Source organism: Notolepis coatsorum, assembly GCF_963971535.1.
Source record: "Notolepis coatsorum genome assembly, chromosome: 2".
NCBI classification, from domain to species: Eukaryota; Metazoa; Chordata; class Actinopteri; order Aulopiformes; family Paralepididae; genus Notolepis; species Notolepis coatsorum.
The window spans coordinates 150,610,471-150,635,163 of record NC_140166.1 but is presented as its reverse complement, the minus strand read 5'-3'; the positions used below and the strand labels follow the sequence as shown (position 1 = coordinate 150,635,163).

At 44.6% G+C, this 24,693-nt stretch overlaps 1 protein-coding gene across 1 annotated transcript in view; it reads right to left on the bottom strand.

Moving 5' to 3' along the window:
- Positions 1-24,693, bottom strand: part of LOC311223569 (microtubule-associated serine/threonine-protein kinase 2-like) — a 465,967-nt gene that overhangs the window by 147,340 nt on the left and 293,934 nt on the right. The window contains exon 5 of the mRNA XM_084308349.1: positions 5,598-5,846. Within this exon, the coding sequence (XP_084164475.1) occupies positions 5,598-5,846 (249 nt within the window). The remainder of the gene's footprint in view (positions 1-5,597; positions 5,847-24,693) is intronic.

Here is a 24,693-nt window from a genome sequence, read left to right as displayed (position 1 = left end):
TTTCTTTCATTGAAGATTACATTGTAAGACGTCAACAACCTGAAAGTGCGATATATTTTGATGAGAAGTCCTGAGGGCCTTCTGATCTGGGACCAGCGTCATATAGCTGAAGCCAGGTGTTCTCTCACTGACGACACACGACGCCTGGAGCAGAACCTGCACTATAATTAAGAGCCGGGAGCCGCCGTCCAGCTGCTACATTCTGACTGATTAACCCTTCCACTGCCACACTACAGAAGGTTAACCCTTTACTACGGTTACCGTCGGTAGTGTGATAGTAAAGGGTTAAACCTTCTGTAGAGTGGCAGTGAAAGGGTTAACCAGCTGTTGTGTGACAGTGAAATGGTTAACCTGCTGTGTATTGTCACAGTGAAAGGGTTAACAGTTTGGTAGTGCAGCAATGAAAGGGTTAACTAAGGCTTTATGTTGCTACAGCACACGCTATGACTCTCTGAAGGGACCCTTCACAATATAAACTCTGTCGCAAAAACGTTATGAGAAATAGGATACATAGGACGGTGCTTTAAGTACAAACACTTTTGCACTGTAGTGTGATCAGTTTGGGTTATATGAGAATTAGTCTGACTTACAGGATATTGACGACAAGTCTGTGAGTTAGCAAGTCTTATCTCCTCTTGCTATATTGTGTGTAGCACCGCCCTAAACAGCTGTCAATGAACTGTGAAGACCCCCCCCCCCACACACACCTAGTGAGCAATGATAATGGGTTATGTCCGACATAGGTAACATAGTGTGGAGAGAGGTCTAGCTATGCAAAACTAGATGATAATGGGTGTTGTCTTTGCTGTTACCAGACCCGGGTATTACAACAAGTCAGACGAGCAAGGGAGAGGACATTCCATGATTCCATCCCATAATACCTTTTCAAGGGGACTATAATGAACACTGTTTTTTTTTGTGTGGGGCAGATTTCTTTGTAGCCAGCCTTTAGGGTATGGAACTACCTTCAACTGTCAACAGTGGATATTGGAATAAGAATCCGTCGAGCCAATTCAATTTATTACCTGCTTAAGGCGCTTTCAGAGTAGAAAACAGTAGAAAACGGTAGCAAACAATAGTTGAACAGACAGTATCAGGCCGGAGCTGCTTGTCCCTTGAAACCTGAAACCCAGGAGCGTTGCATCTAGTGCTACACTGACGCCGGGGTTAATACGGAGTCAGAGAGGTCAACTACTGTAGACATCAAAGGGTCAGAGGTCTGATGACCTCACTATGATAAGACTGGGATAGGAAACCGATGCTTAGTTAGGACCTTCTCTGTTTGAATAATGAGACATTTTTACCGGAGGTGTGACCTGCGGGGAGTTGAACACCTCTCACGGTGGGAGTGAAGCTCGACTTCTGTTCAGCTCTATTTAAAGCTCTAGTCTTCAGATCGACAAGCGGGTTGCGGTGAGAACAGGGATGCAGTAGAGAGGCTCAGTCACATGTGTGTTGATACAGTACACACACACACAAACACGTCATGTCAGTCTTAGACGTGTTAGAACAATTAGTGTCACCTAACAGGAGGATGGCACCGAACCTGAGAAGAATGTCTCACTGCTGGGACCATTATCTGGTACACACACACGCACAACACAGCAGTTCGTTGTTCACACGTTGGTTCAATACAAACTAAACTGAACTCTTTAAAAAGTTGTATCTGTTTACTAAAGCTAAGCACTAGTGTTACAAAGGATCAGATTAAACCGAATATATATATTTATTGATTGATATATATTGCATAGTATTTGTATATCGTTTGATATCCCTTGTATATTCCTTGTACATATACACGGAATATCCCTTTAGCCTAGTACGGACCATGATGTTTCGTTCTCCTATTAGACAGCGGTCCACAGGCGCCAGGGCCATGCCTCCGGAGTCAGGTTCAAAGCCACCGTCAAGACATGTCTGTACATGCCCGGCCTTGCCCAGGAATACGAGACAGAAATGAGGTTGGCACTAGATTGTTCGCCGTGCATATAAATATGGCGCAGGTGAATACAGAAGTAGAGTTACCCAATAAGTTGAAGCCTCACCCACGATACTCCGTGCGGTGAAGTATGGCCTGTTTGGCCCCAAATAGAGCATTGAGACCGCGTGCGAATTAATAACTGAATTGTCAGAGTTTGGCGCTATACCGTCGAGTGCGACATATTTCTATTAAGTCAGTAATAGTCTATTTGTGTATAGTGTATCGTGCGGCTAAAGTTCTACAGTGACCAGCATCACCAACGCTTCCTCGTACCAGCTAGAGTGCTTATCCAGGCTGGGCTGCTTTCATGGCGCTTTCACCCGAGGAGACCTAGACGAGAACCGTGTGGACATGTACACTGGATTAATCTACCCGACGACTACATAGCCCTTTGCGGCTGGATTATATTTGTTTTGGTCCTGTGATTTATGGAGCGGAGAATCGCCGACGCCTACACGTGTGGGATTTACCCTGTGAGGAGCCACGTCGAGTCTGCGCCTCAGAGAGCCTGAGGCCGGCTAGCTTTCTTCACTGTGGAGCTACAGTCTACGGAGAACAGCTGTATTCGTCTGTGGATCAAGAGACTATTGCACCGTCTCCTGTACTTGGAGTCTCCTTAGTCATCGTTGACCAGACTCTCTACTACCGACAGATCCTCTACCCCTGCTGGCTTACAACCGGGGGGACCCTTCCAGTATCTCCCGCTATATATTACTAGTGTACCATAGATATAATTCCCTAAGATTCAGGTTGTATAATTACCTCCTGCGTAACCAGAGAATGGACATTCATTATTGATTTGCCTACGCACATTCCTTTGCCTTATAAGCGCATCCAAAGTAAAATAGAGAAGTATATTATGTACCTTTTGCTGCAATAAATACTTGATTACACCTTTGTGTGGAACCGATTCATTGTGGGAAGTGTTCATCATATTTATATATCATGTACTGTATGGCCAGTAATTAAAGTACATAAAGCGGTAGTGGTTTAATGATACCATACTTATCAATACAGTCAGGGAATTGTACCCCTCAGTTACAACTAGAATATATTCCAGATCCGTTTACTAAAGTTAGGCACTAGGGATGGGAACCGTTCACATTTGGACCGATACGGTACCGGTACCTGTGAATCGATACCGGTACCCAACGGTACCTTTTTTCTGTACTTTAGTCTCTAAAAATGTAATCTACCTACCTCAGTTGTAAAAAAAATAAATCGAAACTTCAAATAACCACACTTTCAACCGTTTTCGGATTGCCATTGCCCCGACTGCTTTGTTGTTGAATCAAGTCAAATCCTAGGTAACCGTATATTGTGCTTGTGAACGTTGACGTGAAGAAAAAAAAATAAAAAAAAAAAAAAAAAAAAAGTAAAAAAAAAAAAAAATGTTTTTTTTTACAGTACCGAAATCTGGTGAATCAGTACTCGGTAGTACCGACGAGATTCGGTAGGTACCTTTAAAAGTACCTAATTCGGTACCCATCCCTATTAGGCACTAGAAGATATTCCAGATGTTTACTAAAGCTAGGCACTAGAAGATGTTCCAGATGTTTACTAAAGCTAGGCACTAGAAGATATTCCAGATGTTTACTAAAGCTAGGCACTAGAAGATATTCCAGATGTTTACTAAAGCTAGGCACTAGAAGATATTCCAGATGTTTACTAAAGCTAGGCACTAGAAGATATTCCAGATGTTTACTAAAGCTAGGCACTAGAAGATATTCCAGATGTTTACTAAAGCTAGGCACTAGAAGATATTCCAGATGTTTACTAAAGCTAGGCACTAGACGATATTCCAGATGTTTACTAAAGCTAGGCACTAGAAGATATTCCAGATGTTTACTAAAGCTAGGCACTAGAAGATATTCCAGATGTTTACTAAAGCTAGGCACTAGAATATATTCCAGATATCTGTTTACTAAAGCTAGGCACTAGAATATATTCCAGATATCTGTTTACTAAAGCTACAGTACAGATGCAGCACTCCATATTCAGTTCCCTTTCACTGCTCCTGTACCACCCCTCTACCACTGTATAACTACACTCAGGTGTTATATTTCAGGGGTGACTGAGCTGACCCCCAAGAGAACAAAGGGAGGGTACTTGACTCAAGTGCTCTCCCAGAGAGGGGGTCGAGGGCTACTGCCCTCAGACCACCAAGATCATTTGTAATAAGTGGGTTCGGGGCAGTCTGACTTGGGGTACTGCCCATATATTAGTGTTGCAATGCATGATAAGTAAACAGTGAAATAAGCTAAGAAATCGGATGTAGCTGGGCGTTTGGGACGAATAAAATGTAAGATGAAAATCTCCCCAGCCTGTGGGAGGCAGTGGAGGTGTGAAACAACACAATAGGCATCACAAAATCAGTTTGGAGTGGAGTGGTGGAGGCGTGGTGGAGGTTTGATTTTTCAGTGCTGGATCTGTAGGTACTAGAATATATTCCAGATCAGTTTACTAACTGAAACAGTACTTGGAATTTAAGTTTTGTATGGAATGTTTCTCTTTCTTGCAGCATGGCTGTCTGTAACCGCTGATAACCACTTAAAAGAAAAAAGAAGAAAAAAAGGCCTATAAGACATTGATGTATTATATTTGTGTTGATATATTTCTCATATATCAACACATAGCAAGCTTTGTCTCTTCTAACATGGAGGGGAAATGGTCGTTCTAAACATGAAAGGCCTCCGCTGTGTCTCCATTCAAACCCTCCTTCATTCAATCATTTGATTTCCCTTTTTAACCTTGTAGACTGTAGACGACAACGAGACACAGAGGACAGCTGCTCAACATGTTGAAACACCAGCCTAGTGCTGGTCCCTGATACACTCATCACACGTACACACACGAAATACACACATACACCACTCAGGAGGTAGAGCAGTCGACTGGAAATCGGAAGGTGAATGAATGTGTGAGTGAATGTGTGAGTGAATTGGTCAAATGTGAGGAACAAAAACTTGGATAGAAAGCGGTTATATAAATGCACCATTTACCATTTATTTTACACATACACACAAATAATAATAATAATAATAATAATAATAATAATAATAATAATAATAATAATAATAATAATAATAATAATAATAATAATAATAATAATAATAATAATAATAATAATAATAATAATAATAATAATAATAATAAATTGGATTTGAAGAGAGAAGCGCCTTTCTCAGACTCAAGGACACTGTACAAGGAGAGAGAAGCTATATAAAAGGGTAAATACAAATTTGAAAACAACATTTATATATGTGTATACCGGTAGTAACAACAGGAAAAAAACAAATAAGATAAAAAAGGAAGCAAGGTGCTGTCCAATTGGATGAAGTGGTAACAAGAAAATTAACAAAAACAAAAAACAAAAAACAAACAAACAACAAAAACAACAGGATCTGTGGCTTAAAAGAAAAGAGTCAGGGGATGGGCTACTTGGGAGCAGAGCCGTGTTGCGTGAAGGCAAGTGTGAACAGGTGTGTTTTTAGGTGTGTTTTGAAGAGGTTGATGGTGCCAGAGCCTCCAGACACACTCACAAACACACTCACAAACATAAATACACACATAAACCCCCCCCCCCCCCCCCCCCTCCCACACCATGTCGTCTTACCTCCAGAGGAAGGGCTTCCCTCCCTGGTGCACTGGGGCAGAGAGAGGGCCATCACAGGGGAGGTACAGCGGGGGGCAGAGGGAGGAGACGGATGGGAAGGAGTAGGAGGAGGGCAGGAGGACCAAGGGAGGAGACTGGACAGAGCAGGAGTAGTACAGGGAGGAGGACGAGGAGGAGACGGCGGGGGACAGCAAGTGTTGGAGGAGGCTACTGTTGCCATGACAACGCAGCTGAGCCGACGGCCAGATTCTACCCCGAGGAGGAGAGGGAGGGAGGGAGGGAGGGAGGGAGGGAGGGAGGGAGGGAGGAGAGGGAGGGAGGGAGGGAGGGAGGGAGGAAGGAGAGGGAGGGAGGGAGGGAGGGAGGGAGGGAGGGAGGGAGGGAGGGAGGGAGGTTGGGAGGGAGGGAGGGAGGGAGGAGGGAGGGAGGGAGGAAGGAGAGGGAGGGGAGGGAGGAGAGGGAGGGAGGAGAGGGAGGGAGGGAGGGAGGGAGGGAGGGAGGGGAGACATGGAGGGATGAAAGGAGAAGAAAGGAGGGGTGGAGAGGATAAAGGGGGTGAAATGAAAGATGGCAGGAGGAGAAAGTGAGGAGTAGAGGGAGAGAGGAGGAGAATGTAGAGACGAAATAAGGAGAGATAAGGAGACAGGGATGATGGAAGAGAGGGACCAAATGAACAATAGGAGGAGGAGAAGAAGAATAAGGAGGAGGAGGAGGGATGGATGGAGAAAAAAAGGACAAATTATAAAGTGATGAATGGTGAGAATACTACCAGGCCAGACAGATGGGAGCAACTGTGTGTATGCATGTGTGTGTGAGTGTGTGCACGTGTATGCACATGTATGCATGCGTGTGTGTGTGTGCATGCATGTAGGATCATATTGCATTGATATAAATGAAGACCAGCATGTGATTTATAAACATGACCAATGCCCTAGTTGCACTTTTTGTGTGTTAATTATGTTTTTTAACAGTGCATCAAGGCACTGTGTATTATTGCACTATAAAAAAAATATATATAAATACATTTGAGTGGTTCAACGTGGGTCACACCTCGACCGTCTGAGGCGAAAGGTGGGAACCGCTGGCACAGAGCACAGCCCTGACACTACCCAGGGTTTATCTGTTATTGTTTCATTACAATCCTTCTTAAGCTGTCCCTGTGGGAACCTCTAATCCTCCTGACTGGGGTCAAAGGTCATTTATAGGACCTTTTTCACTCCTTTGATGCCCTCCGCTGGTGGTTCTTATCCAGAGTGCCTCACATGACCTTTTCAGCATGGGTGGAGCCTGTGGGGGAGTGAAACCCCAAACGGATGTTAGTGCCTTGCTTCACCCTACACAGTATAGAGCAACATGCCGCTATACACCTGCACCACTGTGTTGTACAGCGCGCCACTGTGTTCTATTGGCAAGGAGTGTTACATTTTGTGTAGAGACCGTTTCAGTGGAATTGTGTTGCTAGGGAACAGGTTGGACCCAAGCATATTTCCTGTCAGCTATTGATATTAGAACAACACAGAAACAGGAAACCCTATAAAAACTATAAAATTAGGATAATAAAATTAGGAAAACTCTGTCTGTCCGTCCACTAGGCCTGTCCCCGACTAAGGATTTGTGTAGTCGACTTTGATTGGCCGAAATTTGCTGATAGTCGAATGCAAAAAAATATATATATACGTTTTTTTTTTACACAATACAATTTGGGGGTGAATATTCAATTTGGGCTGTGAGGGGTGCTTAATGTCTGAAGAAGTCGACGGAAGGCTTCTTGTCCTCTGCGAAAGCATGCAATTGGTCCACTGATGGATACATCTTGATATGTCTAGTAGTGTGTGAAATCCTCTTTCAGTGCCTATGTGCCCGTTTTCTTAGGCAGTTAGCCTCGCTGGTATGTGCGCCATTAGCGTTAGCCACGCTTCTAGGCCTCTTTGCTTTTGGAAAGAATGATAAAAAAAAAAAAAAAAAGACAAAAGATAATTATAATATTTTTTTATTTATTTTGTTTGCATTCGACTAAGAGGTTGGCAGTCAACTATGGTTCCTTTAGATCGATTAGTCGACTATTACTATTCAACTAGTCGAGGTCAGCCCTACCGTCCACATTCATTTTCAATAGGTTGGCCAATCAGTCTGATGTTGCACATCGAGCATCAGCAGAGGAAGCGACTGACGGAGCAGATTCTTCCACTTCCCCAAAGTTAAGCTGTTTCAATTCAAGCTGTTCATGAACATGTTGGCCAACTCTGCTGGAGGAGTTGCAGCTTCCCCAGGTACACAGACTACTTCACTCATAAACACGGTGTGGTTTTGCCACAGCTGGACAAAGAATAATAATAATAATAGATTATATTTGTAATGCGCTTTACAGTTGCGGGGCAAGTCTCAAAGCACTACAGTTAAAATAACTTAAAAACTAGCGAGAATAAGGAAAGAAAGAATATAAAAATAGGCAAGACTAAAACATAGAATGACATAGAGAAACATAGAATAAATAAAACTGATCAAATAAATTGGTAAAAGAACATAAAATGTGTGGAGCTAAAAATTTGATAAAAAGTCAACAGAAGGCTCTACTAAAAAGGTGAGTTTTGAGGCCTTTCTTAAAAGCATCCACAGTATGTGGTGCTCTCAGGTAGTCAGGGAGAGCATTCCACAGACTGGGAGCGGAAGAGCAAAAAGCCTGATCTCCCATAGTGTAGAGATTTGTCCTTGTGCGCTGGAGGAGGTTTGCCTGGCCAGAGCGGAGATGTCGGGAGGAGGAGTGAGGGGTGATGAGTTCTTTGAGGTATAGGGGGGCGTTTCCGTAGAGGCATTTGTGGGTGAGCAGGGAGACTTTGAACTCAATCCTGAGTGAGACAGGGAGCCAGTGAAGGGACTTGAGGATGGGAGAGATGTGGTGGTATTTCCGCACTCTCATCAGGATCCTAGCAACGCTGTTTTGGATACATTGTAGCCTTTGGATGTTCTTGCTAGGGATCCCGATGAGGAGTGCGTTGCAGTAATCCAGCCTGGAGGAAACAAAGGCGTGGATGAGCTTTTCGGCATCTGACAGAGTGAGTGAGGGGCGAAGTTTGGCGATGTTCCTGAGGTGGTAGAAAGAGTTTTTGTATAGTTGATTTATGTGCACCTCAAAGGTCAGGTGAGGGTCCATTTTTATGGTGATTGTTGGTGACAGGGTGATGTTTTGGCCGGAAAAGGTGATGGTGGTGATGGTGGATGAGCGAACCTGGTGTGGGGTGCCAATAATAATGGGTTCAGTTTTAGAACGGTTTAACTGTAAGAAGTTGTGCTTCATCCACGCCTTGGTCTCCTCAAGGCAGGTGGTCAGAGTGAAAGATGGCAGAACTGTGGATGGGGTAGGGTTTATTTTTAGGTAGAGTTGGGTGTCATCAGCGGATATTCCATGCCGGCTGATGACAGAGCCAAGGGGGAGCATGTAGAGGGTGAATAGGGTGGGGCCGAGGACTGATCCCTGTGGGACACCACAGGTGACATGAAGATGGGAGTATGAGGGGCGGCTAGGTGGTGCAGTGGGCAAGGCGCTCACCACCAATGCAGGAGACGCTGGGTTCGAGCCCAGCTCTCCGCATTGCTTCAGCTTGGCTGGTCGTTCATACTAATACATTTGGCAGTATTAGGGGGTGGGAAGCTGATGGGTGGGGATCGGACGTTGTGGACAGCGACTCCTACTGGTCGGTTGGTGCGCCTGCACAGTAGAATCAGGAAGCGACGGGGGCGGCGTGCCCTCCAAACGCAGACCCCCGACGCTGAAAGATCGCGCTGTGCAGGTGAAAAGATGCGACGGCTGCTACCTCGAGTACCGGAGGGGACTCGTGCAATGTATGGCTTTGTCCACATTACAGCCGGCTTGTGGGATGCATGGCCTAACAGCGTTCGAGACAGGGGAGGGTAGAATTGGACGATACGAAATTGGGATGGGAGAAAAAGTAGATAAAAAAAAATATGGGAGTACGAGTCTGCAGACCAACGTTGGCAGCAAATCATTACTGGACTACTTAAAAGGTGCTATAGATGACATGCAGCCGCTAGATGTCGCACTAGAGCACCGGTGTGTCAGTTATCCAATCAGGTGCATTCCACGTGGGGAAATGGGAAGTAGGGAGGGGATACATCTTTTTTATTATAAATACAGTAACGTCAAGCTAGCAGCAGCACTAGAGCTCAGCTACAGTAACATCAAGCTAGCAGCAGCACTAGAGCTCAGCTACAGTAACATCAAGCTAGCATCAGCACTAGTAGAGCTCAGCTACAGTAACATCAAGCTAGCAGCAGCACTAGAGCTCAGCTACAGTAACATCAAGCTAGCAGCAGCACTAGAGCTCAGCTACAGTGTAACATCAAGCTAGCAGCAGCACTAGCAGAGCTCAGCTACAGTGTAACATCAAGCTAGCAGCAGCACTAGTAGAGCTCAGCTACAGTGTAACATCAAGCTCAAGTTCAAGTTCAAGTTCTTTAATAGTTGTCATACAGAAGTACAGAATACTTTCATACAAAATGCTTCTTACTGTTACGCTCCAGAGACTGTGCTAGACAAGATAGTATCAAATAACATAATAACATAAACACAAGCTAGCAGCAGCACTAGTAGAGCTCAGCTACAGTGTAACATCAAGCTAGCAGCAGCACTAGCAGAGCTCAGCTACAGTAACATCAAGCTAGCAGCAGCACTAGAGCTCAGCTACAGTGTAACATCAAGCTAGCAGCAGCACTAGAGCTCAGCTACAGTAACATCAAGCTAGCAGCAGCACTAGAGCTCAGCTACAGTAACATCAAGCTAGCAGCAGCACTAAAGCTCAGCTACAGTAACATCAAGCTAGCAGCAGCACTAGAGCTCAGCTACAGTAACATCAAGCTAGCAGCAGCACTAGAGCTCAGCTACAGTGTAACATCAAGCTAGCAGCAGCACTAGAGCTCAGCTACAGTGTAACATCAAGCTAGCAGCAGCACTAGCAGAGCTCAGCTACAGTAACATCAAGCTAGCAGCAGCACTAGAGCTCAGCTACAGTGTAACATCATGCTAACAGTAGCACTAGGAGAGCTCAGCTACAGTAACGCCAAGCTAGCAGCAGCACTAGAGCTCAGCTACAGTAACATCAAGCTAGCAGCAGCACTAGAGCTCAGCTACAGTAACATCAAGCTAGCAGTATCACTAGCAGAGCTCAGCTACAGTGTAACATCAAGCTAGCAGCAGCACTAGTAGAGCTCAGCTACAGTGTAACATCAAGCTAGCAGCAGCACTAGAGCTCAGCTACAGTAACATCAAGCTAGCAGCAGCACTAGCAGAGCTCAGCTACAGTGTAACATCAAGCTAGCAGCAGCACTAGCAGAGCTCAGCTACAGTGTAACATCAAGCTAGCAGCAGCACTAGCAGAGCTCAGCTACAGTGTAACATCAAGCTAGCAACAGCACTAGTAGAGCTCAGCTACAGTGTAACATCAAGCTAGCAGCAGCACTAGCAGAGCTCAGCTACAGTGTAACGTCAAGCTAGCAGCAGCACTAGTAGAGCTCAGCTACAGTGTAACATCAAGCTAGCAGCAGCACTAGAGCTCAGCTACAGTAACATCAAGCTAGCAGCAGCACTAGCAGAGCTCAGCTACAGTAACATCAAGCTAGCAGCAGCACTAGAGCTCAGCTACAGTGTAACATCAAGCTAGCAGCAGCACTAGTAGAGCTCAGCTACAGTGTAACATCAAGCTAGCAGCAGCACTAGTAGAGCTCAGCTACAGTGTAACATCAAGCTAGCAGCAGCACTAGTAGAGCTCAGCTACAGTGTAACATCAAGCTAGCAGCAGCACTAGCAGAGCTCAGCTACAGTAACATCAAGCTAGCAGCAGCACTAGAGCTCAGCTACAGTGTAACATCAAGCTAGCAGCAGCACTAGTAGAGCTCAGCTACAGTAACATCAAGCTAGCAGCAGCACTAGAGCTCAGCTACAGTGTAACATCAAGCTAGCAGCAGCACTAGCAGAGCTCAGCTACAGTAACATCAAGCTAGCAGCAGCACTAGAGCTCAGCTAGTGTAGCATCAAGCTAGCAGTAGCACTAGCAGAGCTCAGCTACAGTAACATCAAGCTAGCAGCAGCACTAGAGCTCAGCTACAGTAACGTCAAGCTAGCAGCAGCACTAGAGCTCAGCTACAGTAACGTCAAGCTAGCAGCAGCACTAGAGCTCAGCTACAGTGTAACATCAAGCTAGCAGCAGCACTAGAGCTCAGCTACAGTGTAGCATCAAGCTAGCAGCAGCACTAGAGCTCAGCTACAGTAGCATCAAGCTAGCAGCAGCACTAGAGCTCAGCTACAGTAACATCAAGCTAGCAGCAGCACTAGTAGAGCTCAGCTACAGTGTAACATCAAGCTAGGAGCAGCACTAGCAGAGCTCAGCTACAGTAACATCAAGCTAGCAGCAGCACTAGAGCTCAGCTACAGTAACGTCAAGCTAGCAGCAGCACTAGAGCTCAGCTACAGTAACGTCAAGCTAGCAGCAGCACTAGAGCTCAGCTACAGTGTAACATCAAGCTAGCAGCAGCACTAGAGCTCAGCTACAGTGTAGCATCAAGCTAGCAGCAGCACTAGAGCTCAGCTACAGTAACATCAAGCTAGCAGCAGCACTAGTAGAGCTCAGCTACAGTGTAACATCAAGCTAGCAGCAGCACTAGCAGAGCTCAGCTACAGTGTAACATCAAGCTAGGAGCAGCACTAGCAGAGCTCAGCTACAGTAACATCAAGCTAGCAGCAGCACTAGAGCTCAGCTACAGTAACATCAAGCTAGCAGCAGCACTAGAGCTCAGCTACAGTGTAACATCAAGCTAGCAGCAGCACTAGAGCTCAGCTACAGTAACATCAAGCTAGCAGCAGCACTAGTAGAGCTCAGCTACAGTAACATCAAGCTAGCAGCAGCACTAGTAGAGCGCAGCTACAGTGTAACATCAAGCTAGCAGCAGCACTAGCAGAGCTCAGCTACAGAGTAACATCAAGCTAGCAGCAGCACTAGCAGAGCTCAGCTACAGTGTAACATCAAGCTAGCAGCAGCACTAGAGCTCAGCTACAGTGTAACATCAAGCTAGCAGCAGCACTAGAGCTCAGCTACAGTGTAACGTCAAGCTAGCAGCAGCACTAGAGCTCAGCTACAGTGTAACATCAAGCTAGCAGCAGCACTAGAGCTCAGCTACAGTGTAACATCAAGCTAGCAGCAGCACTAGTAGAGCTCAGCTACAGTAACGTCAAGCTAGCAGCAGCACTAGAGCTCAGCTACAGTGTAACATCAAGCTAGCAGCAGCACTAGCAGAGATCAGCTACAGTGTAACGTCAAGCTAGCAGTATCACTAGCAGAGATCAGCTACAGTGTAACGTCAAGCTAGCAGTAGCACTAGCAGAGCTCAGCTACAGTGTAACGTCAGACACCAGAGCAAACTGCTGTTTGCGTTGGCAAGTTCACATTACTGTAGGTATAGTTGTTGTTGACGGGTGTCGGGTTGCGTATGACTGTGTGAGGGGTGTCAGCAGGAATGCAGTGACCTCATGCAGGTTGGAGTCGCACAAGCCTGGGTAGGAACTAGTGAACCTATAATTATAAGAGGGGGATGGGTCACTCGGCACTGGGGGGGACAACACTACTTCTTACAATGTGTTTAGTCTCTCCCTGATAACGGCAGAAGACATTTTCAAATGTTTCTATGGCGACAACGACCCGTACATCCTCTTTTTTATCATTATATAATTCCAGAAATGTTTTGAATGTTGTTACGTTGGAACCCTCCGTGTCATAATTGTATTTGCCGGTAGCAGCTTGATGTCTATTGCTGCTCTAGGAGGTAGGGATGCACCGATATGACAATTTGCCACCGATACCGATTGTTCAACTAACACAATCATTTTTTTAATTTTTTTTGTAATATATATATATTTTTTTGTAATTATTATAATTTTTTAATGAAAGTACAGTATATTTGTACGTGTATGTTTGTATTTGTAGGCCTCTTTACTTACTTAAAAAAAGGAAACATCAAGAAATATGTTTATGGTATTAATTCCACCATGCCATGTAGCACTATCCCTCTCCCAGTATGGTCTGCCGGCCTGCAGCTGGATACTATTGTCTCAACCAGAGCTCTCAACCAATGCAATAGAACAATTTTGATTGACAGTCGATTCGGCCAATTACGTCACACAGCTAGCACCCACCTCCTGCTGTTCTTACCACCAATCGGCAAGCGTTTATTCATTTTCTACTTCCGGGCATGCTGCCATTGATCTGCTTGCGAGAACCACAACAAGCTTACCGTAGCTAATACGTTAGCTCCCCGGCCCCGCCGACCAGCGCTCCACAGGATGACCAAACGAGGCATAATGATTTTACTGCAACGAATGTTATAATAAAACAAAGCCTTTCTATACATTTGTCTGATTGAAAACTTTATTAACAGATTGCAGAATGGATTGGGTACAACTCAGGGCTCTATGAGCAACGGAAGGAACTGAGCTAGTATGAACGAGTAATGCTGGCTACTTGCTATGTTCGGGTAAATACTATGCTGATGTTATTGAACGTGTAACACTAACTATATAACGTTAATGCCACAAAACGAATGTTTGTCATTTTAACAGCAGATATACTTTCTTAAATGCCATCTTCCCGAGAGAGGGGTGTTGACAGGGAGCTCTGATGGGTTCGCTTGGTTGTGTTATTAGCATTGAACAGCTAACCGAAAGCTAGCGTTAACTAACGTTAAAGGTTTAACGTTACCTTGGCTAAAGTTGGGGCTATTCATAATGCAGCAATAATGGCTGCAGACCTGCAAGCAAAGTACAGCAAGTTGGCAAAGGAGTATTCCAACGTAAATCACATTTTCACCAGTAACGTTAGTCTTTCCATCTCCCGGTAGCTCATGCTAGCTAACCTAGCTCACGTTAGCGTCGTCACTGAGCGACCACCTCGCGTACACAATTAATGTTGCGGACAGCCATATCGGTGACAATGTTTAGCTTTTAGTGCCAAATGATAAGAGTCTGAAGCGGAGTCTCAAAAGAGAATGTTGAATATTTAGTAGTAACTTTGATGCAGTAGCTTGTGTGTGTGTGGGGGACTGGGGGCGGCGTTGTGCAGGACGCGACTGAACTTTTTTTTGCCTTTTGACGAGACACAAATTGATGGATATTTATCGGCTACTGCCATCGGCACATTCGAGCTTATCGGCCAATAGGCCGATTGCAGTCAACAAGGCACTTATCGGCCGATACCGATACCCGACCGATACATCGGTGCACCCCTACTAGGAGGCACTGTTTTTTTTTTTTTTTATATTATTATTATTATTATTATTATTATTATTATTATTATTATTATTATTATTATTATTATTATTATTATTATTATTATTATTATATAATTCTAGAAATGTTTTGAATGTTGTTAAGTTGAAACCATCCGTGTCATAATTTGATTTGATTTATAAGTGAATTAGTTATTTGACTTGTTGTCGTCTAGTGTGACATGTGCATATGTGTGTGTATATACGTACTGTATTATGTAATAATAATAATAATAATAATAATTTAGGACCTGCTCAGAGGTCATCAATCGCATGCATGCGATTCGTCTCTGCGATTAACCCATCCCATCGTCCTTCCCCCCATGGGCAGCCGGGAGCAGACAGGCGTCAACGTGAGCCGCGCCATGGGGACCAATCCAAGTGCTCCTGTCCGTCTTCGTCAAGGACGCCACAGCGTTAGCGATCTTGTTGTTGTGCATGTTTTTCCATTGGGTTTATCTTATCGGGGGGGAAACCCTTGCGAGCACGGGGAGAACATGCAAACTCCACACAGAAAGGCCTGGGAGATACCCCACCTGGGTAACTGGCATCATGGAAACCTGGTCCCCAAGCGGGAATCGAACCCTGGACCTTCTTGCTGTGAGGCGACAGTGTTTGACCACTACACCACCGTGCCGCATGTGTGTTATGTGTGTGTGCGTGTGCGTGTGTGTGTGCGTGTGTGTGTGTGCGTGTGCGTGTGTGTGCGTGTGCGTGTATGCGTGCGTGCGTACTGTTTGTGTGTGTGGGAGGGGGGATTTGTAGCTGGCTGTGCTGATGGAAGGATTTCTCTCTCTATCTCTCCCCCTCTCTATATCCCTCTCTGTCTCTCTCCCCCCTCACTCTATATCCCCCTCTCTCTCTATATCTCTTTACCTATGTCTCTCTTCCCCCTCACTCTCTCACTTTCTATGTGTCTCTCTATCTGTGACCTTCTCTTCTTTCTATCCCTATGTCACACATATCTGTTACCTTCTCTTCAAAATCTCTCCATCACTCCATCTCTACATCACTCGCTCCCCACCACTATATCCCTAAATATATCCATCACTATCTCTCCATCACTCTCTCTCTCCATCACCATCTCTATATATCTACATCACTCTCTCTCCATCACCATCTCTCTATCTCTTCATCTATATCTCTCCAACACGATCTATACATCACTCTCTCTCAATCACTATCTCTCTCTATCACTCTCTCTCTGTTTTAACTTCTTTCCATTACACTCACATTCTTCTTTCCTGACGGAGTATAGTGTTTGTCAGTGTGTGTGTGTTTGTGTGTGTGTGTGTGTGTGTGTGTGTGTGTGTGTGTGTGTGTGTGTGTGTGTGTGTGTGTGTGTGTGATAGCATGTGTATGTGTGACGTGTGTTTATGTGTGTGCTGATGAAAGCTGAGCCCCTGGTTGACCCTCCATGTTACCAGTCAATATTTATAGCAACAGCAAGAAACAGAAACGCAATACAGACCACTGTCTCTCTATCTGTATCTCTATACGTCCCCCTCTCTCTCTCGCTCTCCCTCTCTCCCTCTCTCTCTCTCTCTCTCTCTCTCTCTCTGTATCTCTATCTCTGTACGTCCCTCTCTCTCTCTATGTATCTCTCTCGCTCTTTAAGCTATTCTTTAAGTGATAATACAAAAAATACAATGTAGGCCCCAAAGTCAATCTCTCTCTTTCTGTCTTTTGGGACCCCAGTCTGAGTATATCATTATTATTGTTAAAGGTTATTTAAAACGAGTCCATAATTCCTGCCTATACCGTAGGTCAGTGGTTTGTGTGAAGGACGCAGCCATATGTATGCATAATTAGACCGCGAACCCCCGTCTCATCACATTGTAGGCGTCGGACCTGATACACTGCTCGTACAGAATTCCACAGCTGTCTAGAACAGCTGGATATGGTGCAACACTGGAGGGACTGGAACATATGACCACAATAGTCTTGTATATTATTCTCTCATTGGCCTAACTCAGGGTTCCCACAGACATTGCAAAATTTAATTAAAAGGACTTTCAAGTACTTTTACAAACACTATTTTTCATTTTAAAATTACATTTAAAAGGATCCAATTATCTTTTAAATGCGTTTTCTTTTTTTTAAACAAATCAGATCCAATATTTATGGATTAAAACCAATTTCCGACCATTAGTTACACTTTAGATGGAAAAAAAATGGTATTTCTTGATTCAGAACAATTTTATAATGGATGCACAAAACTTTCAATGTGAATGGTTGATTTGAATTCCAAGGACTTTTTAAGCACCTCGTTGAGAAATGGGCTGTTTTCAAGGAATTCCAGGCCTTAACTTTTTTTGTATCAAACACTTTAAGCACTTCAAGAACCTTGTGCGAACCCTGACAATAGAGACAGTGAAACAGTGGTGATAGATAACAATAGAGACAGTGAAACAGTGGTGAGCGATAACAATAGAGACAGTGAAACAGTGGTGAGCGATAACAATAGAGACAGTGAAAGCTATGATCAACATATTCTCAGCTGTCTCAAATAAATCATTGTGAAATTCTAAAAAGGTTTAAATGTTCTTTTTTTTTGATCCACTTTTTCTCCCATTTTTCTATATTTTTCTCCCATCCCAATTTTCGTATCATCCAATTCAACCCTCCCCTGTCACGAACGCTGTTTCTTGCCTCCCACAAGCCGGCTGCAATGTGGACTAAGTCATACATAGCACAAGTCCCCTCCGGTACTTGAGGTAACAGCAGTCGCATCTTTTCACCTGCGCAGCTCGATCTCTCAGTGTCGAGGAGTAACGCGTGGGAGGCTCACGCTGCCCCCGACACTTCCTGATTCTACTGCGCAGGCGCACCAACCGACCTGTAGGAGTCGCTTGTTCACAACGTTCGATCCCCACCCTTCAGTTTTCCCTCCCCGTAATACAGCCAATGTGTATTACTGCGGACGACCAGCTAAACTGAAAACAATGTGGAGAGCTGGATTCGAACACGCAAATCCTAGCGTCTCCACACTGGTGGCGAGTGCCTTGCCCACTACACCACCTAGCCGCCCTAAGGTTTAAATGTTCTTATTATATTAGCTGGGGACCCCCTGTAACCTAATAATCAGGGGTCCCGGACCCCACCTTGAGAACCAATGCTTAAGCTATACAATAAAGCAGTGATAGGATATAATAGACCTCGCTCTGTCTCTCTCTCTACTCAGTTCAGAAAATATAACAGCTGTGCCAAGGCTTTGATAGAGCAACATGTAACCATGTACAAAAAGACACTCAAGAAGACTATTTAGTATTTCTCTCACCCTTCCCTTTATATCGGTCTCTCTCTCTACTTGGTCAAGGCTTTGATAGAGCAGCAACATGCAATTATGTAAAAGAAGACACCCACATATTTCCCTTCATCTCTCTCTCTCTCTCTCTCTCTCTCTCTCTCTATCTCTCTCTCTCTCTCTCTCTCTCTCTCTCTCTCTCCATCAGTCTGTCTATCTACCCATCTGTATAATTAGCTGCAACCAGCAGCTCTATAGCTCTGTTTGTTGGACGGTCCATAAAGTGTCCCGTCTCTCTCTCCAGCGGCCAGTTTTCACCCTGGGGGCCTGACATTTGACACACGGAGATCAAGTGTGTGTGGGTGTGTGGTGTGTGTGTGTGTGTGTGTGTGTGTGTGTGTGTGTGTGTGTGTGTGTGTGTGTGTGTGTGTGTGTGTGTGGATGCGCATGCGGTTTGTGGTCGCAGCTATTGCGGATTTATACGTAATATTATTATTTGTATGGTTTTTATTATCATTATTGTTATCATCTAAGACAGCATTGGTCATGTTTATAATATATACTCTCTCTCTCCATCTCCCTCTCTTACTGGAGTCGGAGGATCGGGGCTCCTGCCCTCTCTCTTCTCCTCTTCATCATCTCGTCTCCAGAGGGTCACACCGCTCAGAGGATACTGGGGGCGGGGACTCACAGCAGGTGACCAAACAAAGCCATGCCGCCGGCCAATGGGCTCGCTCGTCCCAAGTCCACGGGGCGACACCACCGAAGAAGACGTACGGATGGAAAACGTCCACAGCTAGTGTCTCCCGTGAGTCAGTGGAGAGTGACCGAGATCCGACTCCCGAATAAACCCATGGTGCGTGTCAGACATCAGTGCACGCACGCACATACACACAAACAGTGCACGCGTGTCACACAATCTTTATCTCCTACATCAGCAGGGTTACTGATGCAAACATAATGTGTGCACGCCACGCACACACACCTGCTAATGCGTGCAAACACACACACACACACACCTGCTAATGCATGCAAACACACGCACACCTGCTAATGCGTGCAAACACACACACACACCTGCTAATGCGTGCAAACACACACACACACCTGCTAATGCGTGCAAACACACACACACACCTGCTAATGCGTGCAAACACACACACACCTGCTAATGCGTGCAAACACACACACACCTGCTAATGCGTGCAAACACACACACACCTGCTAATGCGTGCAAACACACACGCAGACACACAGAGCGATATCATATCTAGGTAAAACTGTGTGTCACTAACACAGTTATGTGAGCTATCTATCTCTGACTGACGAGCAGGGACTTGCTTATTCACAAACTGAGACACACAGGAAGATAAGTTAGCGCAATGCGAATCCCACCTGTCAACTTTCAAGTAATTCTCTTCCGTTATGTTGCATAAGAGGCCCCTTTAAACACACGCACACACCTCTTGAAGTTGACTAAATTACCCACTACTAGCATGCAAACATACAGCACACGTCCGTCCGACACACACACACACACACAGTACACGATGTACTGTACTGTAGCTGAACAAAGAAGAAAAAAAATCCCATCTGTCAAATTCCACGTTTAGCTCCAGCAAAGTTGAAGCGAAACTCAAGAGGTCTGGTGAAAAAGAACAGTTAGTTCCTGTGTCCTCCTGTCTTCAGAGAGATGTCACAATAATCCACAGCAGAACACGCGGCGAAGATGAATGAACGTCCCCACGGTGTCCGACGCGTCTCGAAGGGATTACAGGAAGACAAACAGCCACGCCGTCCAGATCCCCCTTTGTGTTTATTTACCTTCTTCTTTTACGCTCCGGAGGATCACAACAGAAAACCGCCGGGCGTTACTGAAACTCAGTCCCAGCTGTCGATATTCAACCGACTCCTCCTCCGAGTTGAACACTGAGTTCTAAACGTCCTCCGATTCACAAGGCAAAAGTCCAAAAAGAGAAGTTGATTGCAAATAACCTCAACATCTCCCATCTAAGCCCTCAGATCCTGGGTTAGACCGGCTGGGTTAGTCGTCCCCTGCTGGTTCCTGGACGTCTGTCTGTCTGTGTGTGAGTCTTTAACCGGAGTGTGTACACAGTCTCTACTACTGACCCTGCCTATAATACACCCAGGAGAGGGAGGGGAGGGGAGTGGAGTGGGGGAGGGAGAGAGAGAGAGAGAGAGAGAGAGAGAGAGAGAGAGAGAGAGAGAGAGAGAGAGAGAGAGAGAGAGAGAGAGAGAGAGAGAGAGAGAGAGAGAGAGTGTGGGGGAGGGAGATAGAGAGATAGTAGGGGGGATGGGTGGAGAGAGGAGGTGAGAAGGGATATAGAGAGATAGATAGAGAGCGATATAGAGATATAGAGATAGATATATATATATATATATAGAGAGAGATAGAGAGAGATAGAGAGAGAGATAGAGAGGAGAGATAGAGAGAGAGAGAGAGAGAGAGAGAGAGAGAGAGAGAGAGAGAGAGAGAGAGAGGGGGGAGAAAGGGGTGGAGAGAGGAGTTAAGAAGGGAGAGATGGAATGAGAGGGAGAGGGGGAGGGAGAGTGAAGGGGAGGTAATGAAAGAGAGCAGCTTTCTTGAAGCTCAGTTATGTCGTCCTCACTCACACGCAAGACTCAAGAGTGACAAATCACACACAGTGACATGAGAGCCACACTGAGAAACCCCCTCCACACACACACACACACACACACCCCACACACACAGCATTCTCATGTTATCACAAGGCCCTGACAGCTGTCGTTCCTCTTCTCTCTCCTGTTCTCTCTCTTTTTCAATATCTCCCCCTCTCTGTTTTCTCTCTTTCTCCCACTCTCTCCTCCTTCAGAGAGTTGAACAGACACTCTCCTCTATCTCCATCCCCCCCTCCTTTATTCTATGGAACATTTAACACCTCTCTCTCCATCTGCCCTCCTCTACCACTCACTCTCACCATATCTCTCTCCATCTCCCTCTCACCCTGTTTATGTCTCTCCATCTCTCTCTCACCCCTCCTCTCTATCACCCCCTCCATCTCTCTCTTTCTCCATCTCTATCACCCTCTTTTTTTCTCACTCCCACCCATCTCTCTCACCCCCCTCTATCTCTCTCTTTCTCCATCTCTCTGACCCTCTTTTTTCTCACCCCACCCATCTCTCTCACCCCCCTCTATCTCTCTATTTCTCCATCTCTCTCACCCTCTTTTTTCTCACCCCCACCCATCTATCTCACCCACCTCTATATCTCTCTTTCAGTATCTCTAGCGTCTAAATGCAGTCTGATGACTCACCCACAATAGACTTGATTAACATGGACTACACACATTTACACACACACACACACGCGCGCACACACACACACACACACACACACACACACACACACACACACACACACACACACACACACACACACACACACACACACACACACACACACACACACACACACACACACACACACACACACACACACACACACACACACACACACACACACACACACACACACACACACACACACACGTCTGATGGTTAAGTGACACACAATAGGAAGGATTTAAATGGATTAAAGTTTAGTTAGCTAGCTGGGGTAGGATTGCATTCACACACAAGCATCGTGTTCCGATATGACGTAAGTCACTTATGGGATATTGGCCTGACTTTACTGATCCAGCTTGGGCTCCAGGGGACAACCATTTAGTCACTTTATGTCACCATCTTTTCAGATAGTTATAAGGCTGAGCCCACTTATCGATTTATCGATAATTATTAGGGATGCTCGATATTGGCTTTTTTACCGATACCGATATACCGATATTGTCCAACTCTTCATTTCCGATACCGATATCAACCGATACCGATATATGCATATGCAAAAGTATGCATACTTTTGACAATAAATAAAATCAGAATTTGTTCTTACTTGCTTGTCTGGCTAAATAAAGGTTATAGAAATGTTAAAAAAAAAATATAAAAAAAATATTTAAAACTGATACCGATATTTTCCGATATCACATTTTAATGCCGATATCGGCCGATAATGTCGGACATCCCTAATAATTATATATATATAATTATAATATATATATATAATAATTATTAGGGATGTCCGACATTATCGGCCGATAGGCATTAAAATGTGATATCGGAAAATATCGGTATCTGTTTTAAATATTTTTTTTGTATATGTTTTTTAATTGATAATAATAAAAAAAATCGATTGTGTGCCGATTTATCGATTCTTCCAAATGGCATATCATCTCAGCCTTAGATAGTTACTACAATTCAGTATAAATGTAGAGAATATGGAGTATAGATTCTCTTTTAATAAGACGTGTTATTTATTACAGCCTCAGGTAACCTTACATATAATAATAATACTAATAATATCATTGTTATTATCCATTCAGTTTGGTTTCGGCATGTTACTGAAACCTCCACCTGTTTATGTTCCTCCTCTGAGTTGAACAAACAGTTCTAAATGTCCTTCCTTGTTCGTCCAAAAGGGAAGTTGAAGGTCAAACAGATGCACACAGCGACTCATACTTCACACAGCGTAGACACACAGGCACAAACACTATATACTGTATATACTATATACTGTAGACATGGACACACACACACAGAGCTCTTCTGAGAACGTGGGGCGATGCAGCCAGGGGAGCATGTTATTACACACAGTCTGTCTGGCGTCTGAGCAGGCTGCTCTCATGAGTGCCATTGTGCCAACCATTAGTTGGATTTCCTACAAATTGGTGATTGGTGTACAATAACATGTAACTCTGCCCCTGATCCTAACCATAACCGTAAGCCTTGCCACAGGGTTCCTTTTAAGTACTATTTTTCATTTTCAAGGATGTCACTCGAAGAATACAATTCATTTTTAAATGCAGTTTTTAAAAAATATATATTCTTGGCCTGCTTGCCAGCTAGAGAAACTAGAGCATCACATGCACAGAAATGAGGAAAAGCAGCTGGAGCGCGTGAGACAGCGACTCGTCAGATGTTATTAAAACGCAACCAATTTTTTTTATTTATTTCTTGATTCAGAACATTTGATCATGGATGAACAAAACATTCAATGTGAATGGTTGATTTGAATTTCAAGGACTTTTTAAGCACCTTGTTAAAAAAAATTCTGTTTTCAAGGAATTCCAGGCCTTGACTTTTATAATAATTTTTATGCACTTTAACTTACCAAATGATCACAGCTGCGAACCCCCGGGAGCGCGTTCTCGTAGACCCGATTTGCATACAGACACGCCCCTCCAGCTCATTATAATGTGAGGGCAGCACGGAAGCGCTTTGCGACGGATGCAAATTAGATTAGATTCAAATGTATTGTCATCATACAGCACACTATAGCTATAGTGGAATGGACTGTATTAATATTACATATTAATTGCTGCAGTGCACACACACACGCGTGCGTACTGTATAGCCTACGTGCGTAATGAATGAACAGTAGGCTTATATTATTCTAATGACTTGTTTTATAGTATAGGGGGGTAGTCAATATAAACCCCCCCCCCTTTCCTCACTAATGGAACTGGTGTCGTGGAGTCACTCCGCTGTGAGCGTTTCCAGGGTTAGCAGCTAACGTTAAGGTGTGGACACAGGAATGGCAAGGATGCCAAGCATGTTAGACACATTGGACCCGTTGCTCACGCTGTTCTGTGTCTTATGAAATGACAATTGCATGTCATTGAAGGTCCGCGCTGGTCTGTGTCTATTATGAAATGACAATTGCATGTCATTGAAGGTCCGCGCTGGTCTGTCTATTATGAAATGACAATTGCACACGTTGTTGAACTTGATAATGCATATTTATTAGAAAATGTAATTACAACACTATGTTATCAATACACATTTATAAAACGAGGCATATTTAGCCAAAATATGTTGCCAGAACATAAAAAAACACTGTCACCTACCCACGACCCCACTTTAAGTCGCGACCCGTAGTTTGAGAACCGCTGCTCTACACAATGGCTGAACGGCTCAAGAAAGTCACAGAGAAGTCTAGAAGTCGGCGCTCGAGTTTCCGTAGATTCCGTAGCTGCTTTGAACCGGTTCACGAGAAACTCGTGGTCTTGAGCAAGAGACGAGGAGGGAGACATTTAATTTCAAAAAGATAAATCATGAACGGTAATGGTCTGAGGAGAGAATGCTCGCTATGTGACCCCCCCCCCCCCCCCCCCCTCCGGTGACTATATTTCATTAGACGTGTTTCCTCCTCTGCATCCCTGCACATCCTTGCACAATGGAGGCCTTTCACTTAGGAAGCACAACCAGACAATGGCCGCTATGTGTTGATATGAGACATATCAACAGAAATGTAATAATTCTGTGTCTTCTTACTGAGTCCTGTAAATAAGTCACAGACAGTAGAACAATAGTAGAAGTCTGAACTATGTTGCCTACTCTAAATGTATACCTACCTACTGCGTTCACCGTCTACAACTGCCCTACACTGTAATCATAATAATCACAACTACCCACATCATACTATAG